Here is a 14,227-nt window from a genome sequence, read left to right as displayed (position 1 = left end):
TTTTTCTTGGCAGCAAAACATGGAAAAAATGTAGCTGATAGCGAAAATTCAACCTGGAAGACTCCATCCCCTCCGTTCGTCCATCGGCGTCATGCTCATCTCCGACCTCAGCGCTGGACCTCACCCGGCGTGTCCAACCATCAATCAGGCTCAGCATGAAGGATCCACACCGAAGCCGTCAGACGCTTCCCAGCTGCGTTCAACCCACCACCGCCCCTTCTCCACCCACATCCTTCGCCTCTCCAGGATGGCTCCCTTTCCAGACCTCCTCCACCAGTGTCGGGCCCTGGGGGAGAGCATCCCTAATCGGTTATCGGGATGTTCATCGAGTTCACATCAAATCTCAGCTCAGATCAGCTGCCGGGCCCGCGCCAAAGAACTGTTATTCATTGCTGTCATTAAATCTTTTAATTGTTCCTTTTTCTTCGTCTGAGTCTTTCCAGATTGAAATGATTTTATATGAAAGACCCACATGAAGTGGTGAACAGGAAGGAACATAATAATAAAACTCATTTATTTTCATACGTTTCAACTTTCACTGCAGCTGCAGCTGGGAATCTTCTGGGTTGTGTCTCCACTTGCAGCTTTCAAGTCTCTGTACATCCTTCGTTGGGTTTAGGTCTGGACTTTGACTAGGCCATGTGTTAGAACATTTTATCTAAAGTTTTCCATTGTAGTTCCTGCTGTATGTTTGGGATTTTCACCAACTGATAGATTAACTTTTACCTATCCTGAACAGGATGCAATTAAATTTAAAAAAAAACTTTTCAAATCTTCTCCACATGGAGAAGATTTTAGATGGATCCAGAAAACGTCTTTCTCGTTTTGGCTGTGCATCCACATGGATTTGGCATTTTGGGAGACCAGAAACAATTGTTTTTGAAACCGGGTTCCAAAGAGGATCAATTTCAAAACGCTGGTTTCATGTTTCTGGTTCTCAGTGTCAGTTTTTTAAACGATGACATTGTCTGTCTGTCCCACATGCTCCTACTGTCACAAATATCAAATATGGCGCCATTCTGTCTTTTTTGTGGGTGGCAGTGTCACAGCGCCACCCAGTGGCCCGGCATACCAACCGCATCATTTTCTGTGGCGCTACAACCTGTCGCGTCAACGTACATTTTTGTTTAATCGTTTAGAAACGTTTACAGTGGACGGGGACAAAATGTTGTCATAACTCGTATCATCCAGGTGTCGTAAAGAGTCGTGGTAACAGTCAGTAATGAAATGAATGGGAAGAGGCCTCTGACTGAAGACTGTTGCTGTATGACAGCCTCATCATGACATGCTAGCTGCTAGCATGCTAGCAGCAGCAGAGATTGTATTTCAAAGTAAAATGTCCTGATGACATCATTAGCTGTTAGCGCTCTGCTAATCCACCTCCTTTGCTTTATCTTCACAAAAGACTAAATTTGTACACAATTAGGTGACTTTGTTGTGTCAAACTCAAACAGTTTTTCTTCTAAATGTTTCAGTTTTTAATCTTGTTTTTGTGATTTTTTTCAGTTTTTTGGCAAAAGACTCACAATGAGCATAATGGCAAAAATAAATTTCCTTTCTTGGACATGAAAATGCTTCAATAACCTGAGGTGAGTCTCATGCCGAAGCTTCATCTTAATGCCTTTTCTATCAAACAATAACAGCCTGTGCTGAGTCCAGAGGGAAGGACTTCTCAGTATCACGCACAGCCGGCCGAGCTGAGCCCAGCGCTCAGAACCACCAGATCAAAGTAAAGACACTTTATCAACTCATACTGCAAAATATTAGCCTGGCCGATTTTACAGATTACAGTATAATAAAATAAAATCCTTTTTCCCAGTTTGAAGTGTTTGGAGACAAAAGGTCAAAAAGTTATAAATCTGGAAGACAGACTGTTTATTTCCTATGGTGTCTGACTCAGATAGTAGAAGTTTTATCTAAAGCCATGAAGGATAATGAATGAAGACAGTATATTAAAGAAAATATAAAACTTCCAAGAATTGCCTTTATGTTCCCCTATAAGCCAGATTTTTCCAGCAGGTGAGTGCAACAAAATGTGAGACAGGCACATAAATCTTACATTTAGCAAACATGTTGACCTGATGCTGTTAAAATGAATATTTTTCTTTTCAGTAGAATCCAGATATTTACATTGATTTCATTAATTTTTCCCCAGTGACACTAAATCAGACTGAACTGTGTTTCTTTTGAACTCATTTAATGTAACTTTCTCCAGCTGGACAGAAACAGAACTGAAGTTATTGTCTTTGGATCTAAAGAGGAAGGATCAGGGCACAGCTGCAGTTATTACAGCTGGAAACTGGAGATCAGTGATGGACTTTGACCCGAACCTTCACACACATAAAGACGGTTACAAAGTCGGCCTTCTGTCAGCTGAGGAACATTTTTAGGATTAAAGGACTAATGTTTCATTAAGATCTAGAGAAACTCATCCATGCTTTATCTTCAGTCACATTGATTACTGGGACAGTGTTTCACAGATCTGAGTCAAAAATTAGACAGCAGAACCAAACATGGAGAAACAGCATTCAGTTTTTATACTCCTTTAATCTGGAACAAAGTTAAAGGAGCATAAAAATGAAAAACTGCTGAAACACAGAGTTCCTTTAAATCAGGATAAAAACCCTGTTTAGTGTTGTCTTTCATTGATCATTGATCAGTATATTTGATACTGATTACTGTATCAAAGTAATAATGCTTGTTTCATAATTAGTGATTATTTGAAATGCTTTGCTGCTGAAATGCTCTAATAAACTTGACCTGAATCAACCAGGGTGAAGGTGAAACCAGGTCTGCAGATCGTCTTTGTTGAGTTGTTGTAGTGAAGGAGGATCTTTGATTTGACTGGATGATTATTACCATTAACCTCAAACACTCAAATGTTTAGGATTTGGAAGAATTGAAGGCAAACCAGGACATGAAATCTCAGGAATATAATTTCTTCAATAAAGTTTCCTGACATTAATATCTAAATAAATAAATATGAACAGCTTGTGAATGTTCTGTCAGGATGGATCCATTAAGGTCTTGGAGGTCCAGTTTCAGTTATATATGAAACAGGATTCAACACATGTTGGTTTACTTTACTGCATGAATAAAAATAATCTGAAACATGGAACTGGTCATGATGCTAATGAAAAGGCCGTGTGTATAAAGGGATATTATAATAAAACCAGACAACACAACAAAGAAATTTTAATCTGCTGATCAACAACAGATCAAGAAGGAAGGTTCTGTTTGTCCGAATCCCTTCCAATATGTCCCGCAGTTGCAGCTCAATATTTAGCATTAATATGCGAAGTCTGCAGTTCTGTTTGTTGATGCAGTTGCAAAAAAAGTTGGAGAAACTTCAACAACTCCTTTTCTTCTTTTTTTATAAAAGCTTTTGGATTCTGAATGCCAGTCAGGTCTTATAATACTGAACATATTTATGCCTAATTTATCTCCATAATAAAAAAATACAGTTCTTTTGTGGTTTTGGACATTTTTTTGGCCTATGAATGAATACTTTATCCTTGATGATTTTGGGCCCTGTGACAAAACGTTTGGTCACCAGTGCTCTAGAGTTTTACTTTTTAATCACATAATAATTCATAGATCTGCACCTGGCTCTGCAAGAACATATTAAATCTTTCAACTGCTTTCTACACCATGAAAGATGAAATGTGTTCTTGTTTCTCCACAGACTCAGTTTCTCACCTCTGTTGTGATAAGAAGAGTCAAAGCGGAAGAGACGGCGTCGGTGGCGTCCGGTCCAATAAGGAAAGCATGGAGAGCTTGGATCAGGGGAGCAGACATGTGAGAAGCGTCACTCGGCAGACTGTTTTGTTCACAGGGACGGCCCGGTGCTGATCAGCGGGGTCTGAGCTGTGGGGGCGGCTGGAAGCGGAGCTCAGCCGCCATGTGTTCACACTGCGCTGCCCCTTTTCCATATGGGATTATTTACATGTCGGCTTTGTTGTTGAAAGATCAAAGCGGGGCAGAGATGCAGCTGAGATGATTTTATGACACATTTTAGCAAATTTGCGAGGGGAGGATTTTATAATGGCCCGTAAACCCTGCTGCACAGCAGAGCACCGCATTAACTCCAATATCCCACAGGAATAAAAAACTACCTCACTGAAGCTGTGGACTAAAAACCTGGCAGATAGTTTTTTTTTGATAAGCGATGTTATTGAGGGATCCCCAACATGGACATACAGTAAACTGGACTTATTAATACAATGTGCACTCAGTACAAATAATACACCGCTTCCTTATTTTGTGTTTCTATTATGTTTGAATACAAATGATATGGCCTAAAAATGCTGAACAAACTGTTATTTTTCATGAAAAGCTTAACTTTTAACATAATGGGCAGATTTTTGCTCATTGAATTTATACATTTCTAACTGAAATACATGATTTATCTCTCCACAAAGGCAGTTAGCCTCTGAGCTAGCGAGGCTATGTTAGCTCCGAAATGCTAACACAGTAGAACAACTATTTCACTCTCAAAATCAAATGTTATATATAAAAACTTTATGGGAATCATGCATATGCGCCTGGTGAACATTGCCAACCTGTAATTAAACAAAAGAAAGACGGAGATTCTTTAATGTTTGTGCTCTTCTTCATGCTAATCCCACGATGAAGACCTTTAGTTTTATAAGCCAAACCAGTGAGCAGAAATATCAAATGTTTTGTGAAAAAACAGAGGATGAAAAGACTTCTTCTTGCACATTGTTCAGTTTTTATTTTACAAAAAAGGAGGACAGGGCTACAAATCCTGATAATTTATACAAATACAACACATTTCAAAAATAAATTTTAATTTAGTAAATTCTCTGTGAACAAGTTTCTGCAATAGCCCACTGCTTGAGATCCCTGAGCAGAGACACAGAGTGAAACACTTTTTCTTTTCACACCTTCTTACAGACATTAAAAATCTTGTTTCCTCATCAACACTTTAAATATTTACACCAGGAATGAGTGTATGGATGTGTGAGGGAGGCAGGAAATCAACGCGAACTCTTAACGTTTCCTTACCACCATCACAGTAAAGAAACAGCACCGTGCAGACGACAATGTGACTGCTTCATATAACAAAGTCTCAGCCTCCTGAAGCAGGTGTTGTGTAAATAGCTACATTAGCCGTGTTTGTGAATTTTCTTCAGTAATGACCAGAAACGTGCAGAAGCTCCATCAAATGATCTTCCTTCATTTTACATGTGAAAAAAACAACACAGTTCCAGCTGGTTCTGCTAACAGCTGGGATCAGAATCGTCCCAGTTGGACCCTTCATTAGAATCAACGCTACATACAGTGCTAGAAAAAAGTTTCTCCAACAGGTTTTTTACTGTCTGCTGTTTCAGAATATCAAAGAAATTTTAAAATCAGCACAGATAATCTGAATACATGCAGAAAATAGAGTGTATAAATGATTATTTCAATTAATGAAGGCATTTAAAGGTTATGTGGAAATGAGTCTGGGGGAAAGTTTTGAATCACTCTGAAAACTTAGGTTATTTCAGCCATATTGGAGGGTTTTTGAGTATGAACCAAATGCTTATCATAGCACAGTATACTAAACGGGAGATATGAAAAAGCTACTTTTTTAGCCCTTAAATACATTTTGTTGTGTAGGAAAGTTGGATTTAGTCTCTCCTGGTGCTGCATAGATATCGTTATATTCTGTTTATAAAGTATTTGCTGCAGAACTGCTAAACAAGGTCATGGGTTTCCTTTGTTTTTGCAGATTTTGTCTTGGGGAACCCATGATCCAAACGCAGTCAGTGACATTCTTGGTGCTAACATAACTCTAACTGTGCCTTGTTTACAACACGTGTTCATTCATAATGTGGTAACATTTCCTGGCTCCAACATGAAAGGCTGGATGGATAAGTCATGTGTTGTCAACATCTTTTAATAAATTTGGCAGTGAAAAGTTTTTGCGTAACAAGCTAATCAAATCTCTATCTGCAAATTACAAAATGGCAGACCAGAGTGAAATCATCATTTTAGTTGTACTTTATGTTTGTCCAGTTATCTTTGCCTGAAAGAAAGGTTGTCTGTTTAATTCTGAAATACTTAAGTGACAATAAATCTAAAAAAACTACAGAGATCTTTGAAGGCAATACTTTTTCAGAGCACTGTATAAGCCTTAATAGTAGCTTTAAAGTGCAGTAAAATAAAAACAACTCAAGCATGTTTGTTCTCACTTTGATAAAGATTTCATAATTCACTTTGTAAAATATTTCAATCTTGTTCCAGTTGGTTTTGTGCTTTATAAACTCAGAATTTTTTTTTTTTTAATATTTAAGTGATTCAGCTACTTTGTGGGGACAAATGAGAACAACATTCAGCTTCCAGTCAGTCTGTCTGTCTCCAATAGACAGACTGACTGGAAGCTGCTGTCCGCAGTAAACTCTAATCACCTTCATAAGAGTGACTTTGGGGGAAACCCAGACCCGCTAGATCGAAAAGAAATGTGCTATATAATACTCTTGTAATAAACATGAGAATAGATCGGGATATTTAAAAGCTGACAGCACAAAACCGATGGTCCAGCTGATGAAGAGACTCAACAGGAAGTATCTGAGGTCTTGATCCCGATCATTTAACAACGGCTCTATCTGGAGTCCGATCTGGTACCTGGGTTTAGCTCTGGACAGTGGTGGGCACCGCTAACTAAAAATGTCAGCTGCACTGATCATAAATATTAGTTCAGGTAACTTGCTGCACCAACATAGCATTGAGCAGAAGCTAATGCTTAAGTGCTAAATTCAACCATGTTGGTACCCAACGTGCATCAATGACACAATACGTTACAGCTTATTACATCGCCCTCAACAGGGTGGAGTTGTCATTACACGCCTAACAGTACGGTTTGCTCTTCACAAAGGAATTTTTATTTTTCACTCATGGTTTCAGTTTTATAGTTGAGTTTTGCTAAATCTGTTGCTAATTTTGCCTAAAGGTAGGGCTTCAGTCAGAAAACACTGGACATTTTAAACTATTTACTGTAGAACTACAGCAGTGCATTCTGGGTAAAGAATGAACTTGCTGCACTGCACCATGAGTGAAGAACACAGGATATAAAAACACTGGATATATGCACCTTATTCAAGGTATTTATGTCAATAATCCTCAGTGGACTCTGTTCACCTGTGTAGATGTACATTAATAACTGCTCTGAATTCATTGTATTTTATTTCTGATAATGTTTTGAGAAAAACGATTGTGAGGACAGGAAGTGGAACAGTCTTCACACACTTCAAAATAAGAGCATGAAGAAAAATGTCTGACAACTTGAGGAATTCTTGACAGTTGATAAAAACTTCAACTCAGATGATGAACTTTATTTAACTTAAAGTTTCCAAAACAGGCAACTAAATTAGAATGTCTCTGAAAATATTAATTTAAGAGAAGCTGAGGGTGTTAAGTGTTTTCAAAGTTAGCAAAAATGCTAACACGCTAAATGAAAAATTAGCTCTGCTAATAGCATGCATGTACCCACCACTGGTTCTGGATATCACTAATCACAGGTAACAGAGCAATAACTCTATGAATAGGACTGGGGCCAACAAATAACAAATACTGTACAAACTTTAATGAAGGTGCTCTTTCTTTTACTAAAAACTGACAAAAAAAACCAAATATATGAAAACTAGACAAAATATATACAGATGAGACCTAAGAACAGCTTTAAGGATACCGAAAACCCTTCACCGTATTGTAACAAGCCAAACTCACTCAGTTATGGAGCTACAGTTTGCTGTGTTGTTCTGTGTACTAAAACATGGCAGCTATATATTAATATTTATTCAAACACAATGACATAACTTTACCTAAGCATAAAGGCATTTAAACATTTCCCTTTCAAAGAGCTGTGACTCTGTGTTGATCTATGTAAGGATAAAAGTTGGACACTAGCTTAGCGTTAGCTTAGCATTTCCTTTTGGCTGGTTGAACTCTTTTGTTGCAGGTCCTGTTGAGCTTCTTGGAACCTGGGAAGGTTTTCCATCTGCAACCTGAAGCTTTCAGCTTTTAATGGTGATGGTAGTTTAATATTTAGAAGTGAAGAATAAAAATACCACTGGAATGAAGACCATTTCGAAGCTTGCTAAAACAGATTAGTGAGGTTAACTGCAGCCCTTTGGAGGCCTTACAGACTCTTATTGTGCTGAAACAGATACTCTGCATTCCCTTTTTATGTTTTTCTCTGAATATCAGGACAGTTGCTACTTTAGGAATCAATATGTGGTGCAATTTCAGATTAATGTGAGAATGAGAAGGTTTAAAAGCAGAGACTATAAATTAAATTTTAAGAAGTTAAATTGTGTCCAGTTCTTCATATGTACCTTCTTTCCTTCATTTTCAAGAAAAAAACATGAAGTGAAACTAAAATTTGACAGAAAGTCCTTCAGTGCTCCCCTCTGTGTTTTTCATACCTCATTCTGCGGCAGCGATGAACCTGTGGCTTCACTTTAACTTGAAGTATTCTTGAATAAAATATGAAAGCAGTAAATCTGCAGAAAGGAAGCCAGATATCACGCAGGGCCTTCCTGACTGTAAGCAATCCTGAGCAAAGCTGCAGGCCTGAGGTGTTTGCAGAGCTCAGAGGTGATTAGTGGGGGGGAGGCTGTGCGGCACAACGTGTCTCTGCAAACGTCCTCCCTCGGTCCTTCTCTCCTGGATGAGAAAACAGAACGAGGGCACGTAGGCCGCCCGTCTCCCCGGGTCTGGAGCGCAGATGGTGTGTAGGCGGGACGGGAGATCTCAGGGAGTCGTGGTCCTCAGGCCCTGCTTCTCCATGATGTTCCAAAGCTTACGTAAATTCGACTGGGTGATGGTGTCGTCTGGTTTCAGCTGAAGAGCCCGAAGGTAATTGGCTTCGGCTTCTTGCAGTTTCCCGTTGAGGTGGAGGATCGCTCCGAGGTTCATCAGAGCTGCAGGGTACTGAGGCAAACACAAATGACCATTTTAGGATCCAATCAGCTGTCGTTGAGATATTTAGCTGGTGTACTGGAGCTACTAACTAGCTGAAGTTTTCTACTATGCTTCCTTGAACAGGTTAAGATAAGTCTATGGACTAAACAAAATATGTTCATGAAATTTTCTGCACAAAACCATTCTTAGATGATGATATTTCAGTCTGCCTAAAACAACAGAGTGAGCTGTTTTATGGCCTCTGTTGCTTTAAATCCAAATAAGCTGCTGCTGGCCACGCCCCCCAACTCATCGTTTACATTTACGTGTGAAAATGGCTGCAAACAGATGCACAGTTATATAAACATACAAGAACGCAGCAAGTGGTTTCTGGATGGCAAGTCAACAGCAAAACATTGACCTTATCCAGCAGCCATTGTACAGCGGTTAAACCAGCTGATCAAACGTGCTGGAGCTCAGCTTGGGTTGCCAGGTTACGGCAGAGTGCTTATTGAATGTGACTCAATCAGGAGTTCTTTGAAACAGTCCATTTTCCAGACACTAAAAAACATGAACTTACAGCCAAAAACACGGCTGAGTGGTTTTTTAAAGTGCTTTGGTTGTTTTCAGAAACAGTTGAGACCTAAACTGTACAACAATATGCAAAACATGAATTTTGCATAAATGTTCACCTCTAATACTCGACAACCAAAACTTCATCACAGATGTCAAACTTTATTCAACTGAAAGATTAATAAACTGAGTAAATTAACACACTAGAATGCACAATGTGCTAAATGTTTTTAAAGCTAGCAAAAACATAAACGTGTTAAACAACAAAGTAATGGATTAGCAGATTAGTGGATGTGTGTCCAAAACTGGAAACAAAAGTCAAAAACTAAATCTGACAGAAATTCTGTGGGGTCCCTTTAAGAGAGGAGTAGAAAAATCCTGACAAATCAGAGCGTCTGGAAGAGTTACTAATTACTAACTCAGTATGCTGGATGCTGACTGAGTTCTGCCAAAGACGACTGGACCTGCAAACGAATCGATCCGATCAGCTAAAAGCACATAATGGAGCTTCCTGAGAAAGAGCTGACATACTATCTAAAGCTGATGTGTTTAGACTGGAGACATAATGAGATTAGAAATTCACATTTCACCACATCAGTGCTGATGAATAATGCAGCCTGTCTGTTCATACTGAATATTTTAGCAGGGAATGATATGTGGTTCATCGTCTTTTCTCTGAGTGACGACATGGAGGGAGTAAAACTCCAAAAAACACAAACGCTGAATTTCCTCACAGGCATCTCAGCTTCTGTTACAAACATCTGATCCTGCAGATGATTCAAAGTGTTACATGATATGCTCTTTAGCCGTAGTGGAGCATTGAGTCATCATAGCAGAGCCTCAGCGATACGAGCGCGCCGTTGTCAGATCGGCCGAACTGCGCGGCGTTTGGGAAGAACGTCGCCGCGCCTGTCCCTGCGTCTGGTCTGCGGCCATCGATGTCAGAGGGAGCAGCCGCCGCTTTGAAGTGGCTCAAGATGTTTATTTCTGCTGGTGCCAATGGGCAAAGTCATAATCAGTGTGACGGATGAGTCATGGAGATATAAGTACAGGAAAAGTGCCTCGGGTGCAATCATGTCAAGACCAAGAAGTATGTAGGCCAAGGGAGGGGCAACATCTGATCACCATTTTGGTTAGAGATGTGGAAAAAATGCCTCATGCAGCAGAGCAGCTCCGGGTCTGCTGCTGAGTTTATCAGCATTTCTGCATTTCACAGAAGAAAAATCATTTTGTTCCTTGAAATCTATGTTTTCCATGTAATTATTAACCACTGAGACGTCTCTTTAATCAGCTGAGGTTAATTTAATCTCTGAATAAATGCAGCTGTTCTGGTTCTGGTGTTGGAGAACAAGCTGCAGAGGAGACATGCAGATCTACTGGGACACGGACGTCGACCTGGGCTGACAGGAAGGACAGCGATAACCACCTGGTAACTGTGGAGGAGCTGCAGAGAGCTACAACTCAGGTAGCAGAAAACTAAAATCTTCAACTCTAAACATACAGGAGCAGCTGCAGCAAAGCGTGGGCCACAAAGGACTCAGGGGGGCAAATATAAATACATGCCACACTTTTCAGATTTTTCTTGGTAAAAAAAAAAATCCTAAAACCAAACATTGTTTCCTTTCCATGTCACAATGATGAATGTTTTGTTTAGATTGTCAGAAAAAACCTCAAGCAGATTGTGATTGTAACAGAATATGAACAAAGGGGCAGAATGATGCAGAGCGACTTTTTAAAGCTTTACATCATGTTAAAATGTTATCCTCTCATCACAAAACTACCTGCAGTGTTGCTTTGATTCAGTCATGCATGTCAGGAATCTTCCAATCTAACACAAGTTTTTAGAAATTCTACTGTTTCCATCAATCTTTCCTTATGCAACACTTCAAAATAAAAAATGTTGATGGAAACAGCTATAGTTACATCGTGCTATAAAATGTCACAATGTGCCAGGAAAATACACAACACCCCTCATTTAAAGGGTGTGATTACTTTTGCAAAGCTCTGTATCTGTATGTATGAGTGGAATAATTAGCAAAATAATCAGAAATATGTCAAATTTGGGTTACAAGACATTTCTACCTCCCAGAAATGAAAAGACTGAGATGTGGGGAGACTTAATGACTGGAAAATTAATTGTCGATTTTGAATGAATTATTCTTAATTCAGAATCAAACTAACAAATAAGAAAAACTTTGTTGTTATTGGCTGCCCTGTGGCCTGGTCTGAGCGATCCGCTGCCTCTCCTTCATGCTGCAGAAGCAGCTGCAGCTCTGCGACGTAATGGCTGCTGTCACTCTGAGACTGTTTGTGCAATAAATTACCTTCAGCTTGACCTCACCGCTTTAGGGCCACACCACAAAATAATGCTTGGAGATGGATTGTTTATACACATGGACATGATTTGAAGTAATAGTAGTAATGAACAGACCTCACACAAACACTGCATCCAACATCTCCAGGTGACAAATAGGTGTTTATCGTATAACTATAACTTTAATCTTTTACTAAAGATTCAGAGTGCAGTCGCATTTTATTGTGAGTTTGTGAGCTAAGTGGGTTTAAATGGTGCATTAATCATAACTCCAGGGAGAAAAGCCTTGACTGGACAACGAAATGGTAAAATAATAACCTGCATGGCCTCTCGACACGGGCGGCGTAAGTTAAAGGAGAAAAGGTCCACTGAACAAATACAAATGCTTATGTTTTTAGATTGAAATCAATTTGAAATTTGCAGATTCAACTAAATTCAAAATGTTTTCATTTTCTTGTTTAAAACCTCAAATGCATCTGAAGTGAGCAACCAGAGGTAAAACGCAGGAAACTTCTGATTAACAGCATAGAGGTGAAGATTCCCATCGGCTCATCTGAATTTATGCATTAAATAAAGTTAGAAGTTTAAAGAGAATAACAACAACTAAAATCTACTGTTATGTGTTTGAAACTTTAAAATGATAAACAAAATAAACAGTATTTGAGCAAAAATATTTATTTTAAAATATCTGCAAAACCAAGTGGTCTTAATTTGAATTCTATAAAAATCTTCCTTCATGTCCAAAACAATCTTCTGCCTTTTTCACTTCATATATCTGAGACGGTTTTTTATTTGCACCCTTTTTTCCTGGCTCCCCCAGATTCAGCAGAAAGTTGCTGTTTTCAGAAGCCTTTATTTCTCTTCATCCCTCATTTCCTCCTGCGCTGCTGCGTCTCCGGGCACAGAGCAGAAGAGCCAGGGCCACATGGCAAACTGACGGAGGAAAGGCTTGACCTTCATGACTTTAGAAAGAATTTGAAGGCATAAGAAGGAAAAAGTCTGCAGGTTGCAGAGACCAGATGGTTCTGACCGAGAATCAAACTGGATTTATCTCCTGCTGAAGGACTTGGTTGGGAATGGTTCTCTCAGCCTGACAGCGCGCATATGCAACATGATTAATGCAAAACAGCTGCGCTGATTAAGAGCCGAGTAAATTATACCGTGCATCTTCCTTTTGCTGCGGTGGTGTAGGAAGATGTGAAGCCGTAATACAAAAGTTTCGTAACACCTTCCCACATCTGACGGTTCAGTTTTCATCATTTGATCACAATTAGGAAAACTGCCACGACTATAAAGAGATCCACTGTTAGTTTAACAACAAACTTTATCTGAGACACATTCAACAGGATGTTTAGTTTTTATTAGTTTAAATAAAACACACAGTGTCATTCCCACTGCAATGCATCCTGGGTAGATGGCGCTAGGTGCTATGAAGCTAGCCCTGTCAAGCCAGAACAGTATTTATTGCTCAATTAGAAACCTTCAGCCCTTCCAGTTTGAACTGGGAGGCTTTGAAATAGAAGGAAATGGAGAAATAATGAGTAGAAATGAAGACAAGGACGAAACAGAGGAAGAGGAGAGAGTCCTGTTGGTTTTTCTGCTGCTGCTGAAACGCCGACCTGAAAGGAGAGCCAACGCTGCACAATGCTGATTATGCTAACTGTGCTTACAGTTAGCATCGGGATCAAAAATTTTCTCAAATATATTAGAATGGTTTGTTACAAAGACTCTCACTTTAAGGATCCATTCATTACTTTTAATTTGTTTTGGTGTTTGCTACTGCTAATGGTGTTAGCTCTAGCTGATGGTGTTAGCTCTAGCTAATGATGTTAGCTCTACCTGATGGTGTTAGCACTAGTTAATGGTGTTAGCACTAGCTAATGATGTTAGCTCTACCTGATGGTGTTAGCACTAGCTAATGATGTTAGCTCTAGCTGATGGTGTTAGCACTAGCTAATGATGTTAGCTCTACCTGATGGCGTTAGCTCTAGCTAATCAGAAGCCAATCACATTAGCTTGTTTCAACAGATATCTTGTGTAAAATGATTCATTAAAACTTTGAGGCAACTTGCTGCAATTTTGTCAACAAATTTTGTGTTTTGTTTCTTTTAGAGTCCAGTAAAAGCTACACATCCTGGACCCAGCCTGCATCGCCCAGGTGAAGAAATGTCAGAGCCCAAAGCTTCCTGAAGCTTCTCACATCCAGAGTGCAAATCGACTCTCGTTGACACGTGATGAAAGCCGCATCATTTTGTTCACAGAGAGTGATTTACCTTCCTTTCTCTGTTTGTGCTCCACATAAATATTTTTATATTTTCATATTCATCTCATAGTGTGGTGAATCCTGCCAGCTGCTGGCTGTTCCTGTTTTTTACTCAGTCATAGGATGAGTTAAAGCGCTAAACCATCATGGATACTTACTGTATAAAT

General features: G+C 39.4%; 1 protein-coding gene and 1 long non-coding RNA gene across 2 annotated transcripts in view; one reads left to right on the top strand and one right to left on the bottom strand.

The window, feature by feature from the left end:
• Window positions 1-4,715: 4,715 nt before the first annotated feature.
• LOC106950651 (uncharacterized) lies at window positions 4,716-8,489 on the top strand. The gene is made up of 2 exons (XR_001425657.1): window positions 4,716-6,581; window positions 6,621-8,489. It is a non-coding gene; the product is annotated as an uncharacterized LOC106950651 (long non-coding RNA).
• LOC106950650 (transmembrane and TPR repeat-containing protein 2-like) overlaps window positions 5,795-14,227 on the bottom strand; it is a 94,753-nt gene continuing 86,320 nt past the window's right edge. The window contains exon 12 of the mRNA XM_015037659.1: window positions 5,795-8,940. Coding sequence (XP_014893145.1) covers window positions 8,761-8,940 — 180 coding nt within the window. The 3' untranslated portion in view covers window positions 5,795-8,760. The remainder of the gene's footprint in view (window positions 8,941-14,227) is intronic.

This window comes from Poecilia latipinna, unplaced genomic scaffold, assembly GCF_001443285.1.
Source record: "Poecilia latipinna isolate Pla-1442-1.1 unplaced genomic scaffold, P_latipinna-1.0 Scaffold414, whole genome shotgun sequence".
Taxonomy (NCBI): domain Eukaryota; kingdom Metazoa; phylum Chordata; class Actinopteri; order Cyprinodontiformes; family Poeciliidae; genus Poecilia; species Poecilia latipinna.
The sequence above is the reverse complement of the archived record's forward strand: the minus strand, read 5'-3'. Positions and strand labels throughout refer to the sequence as shown.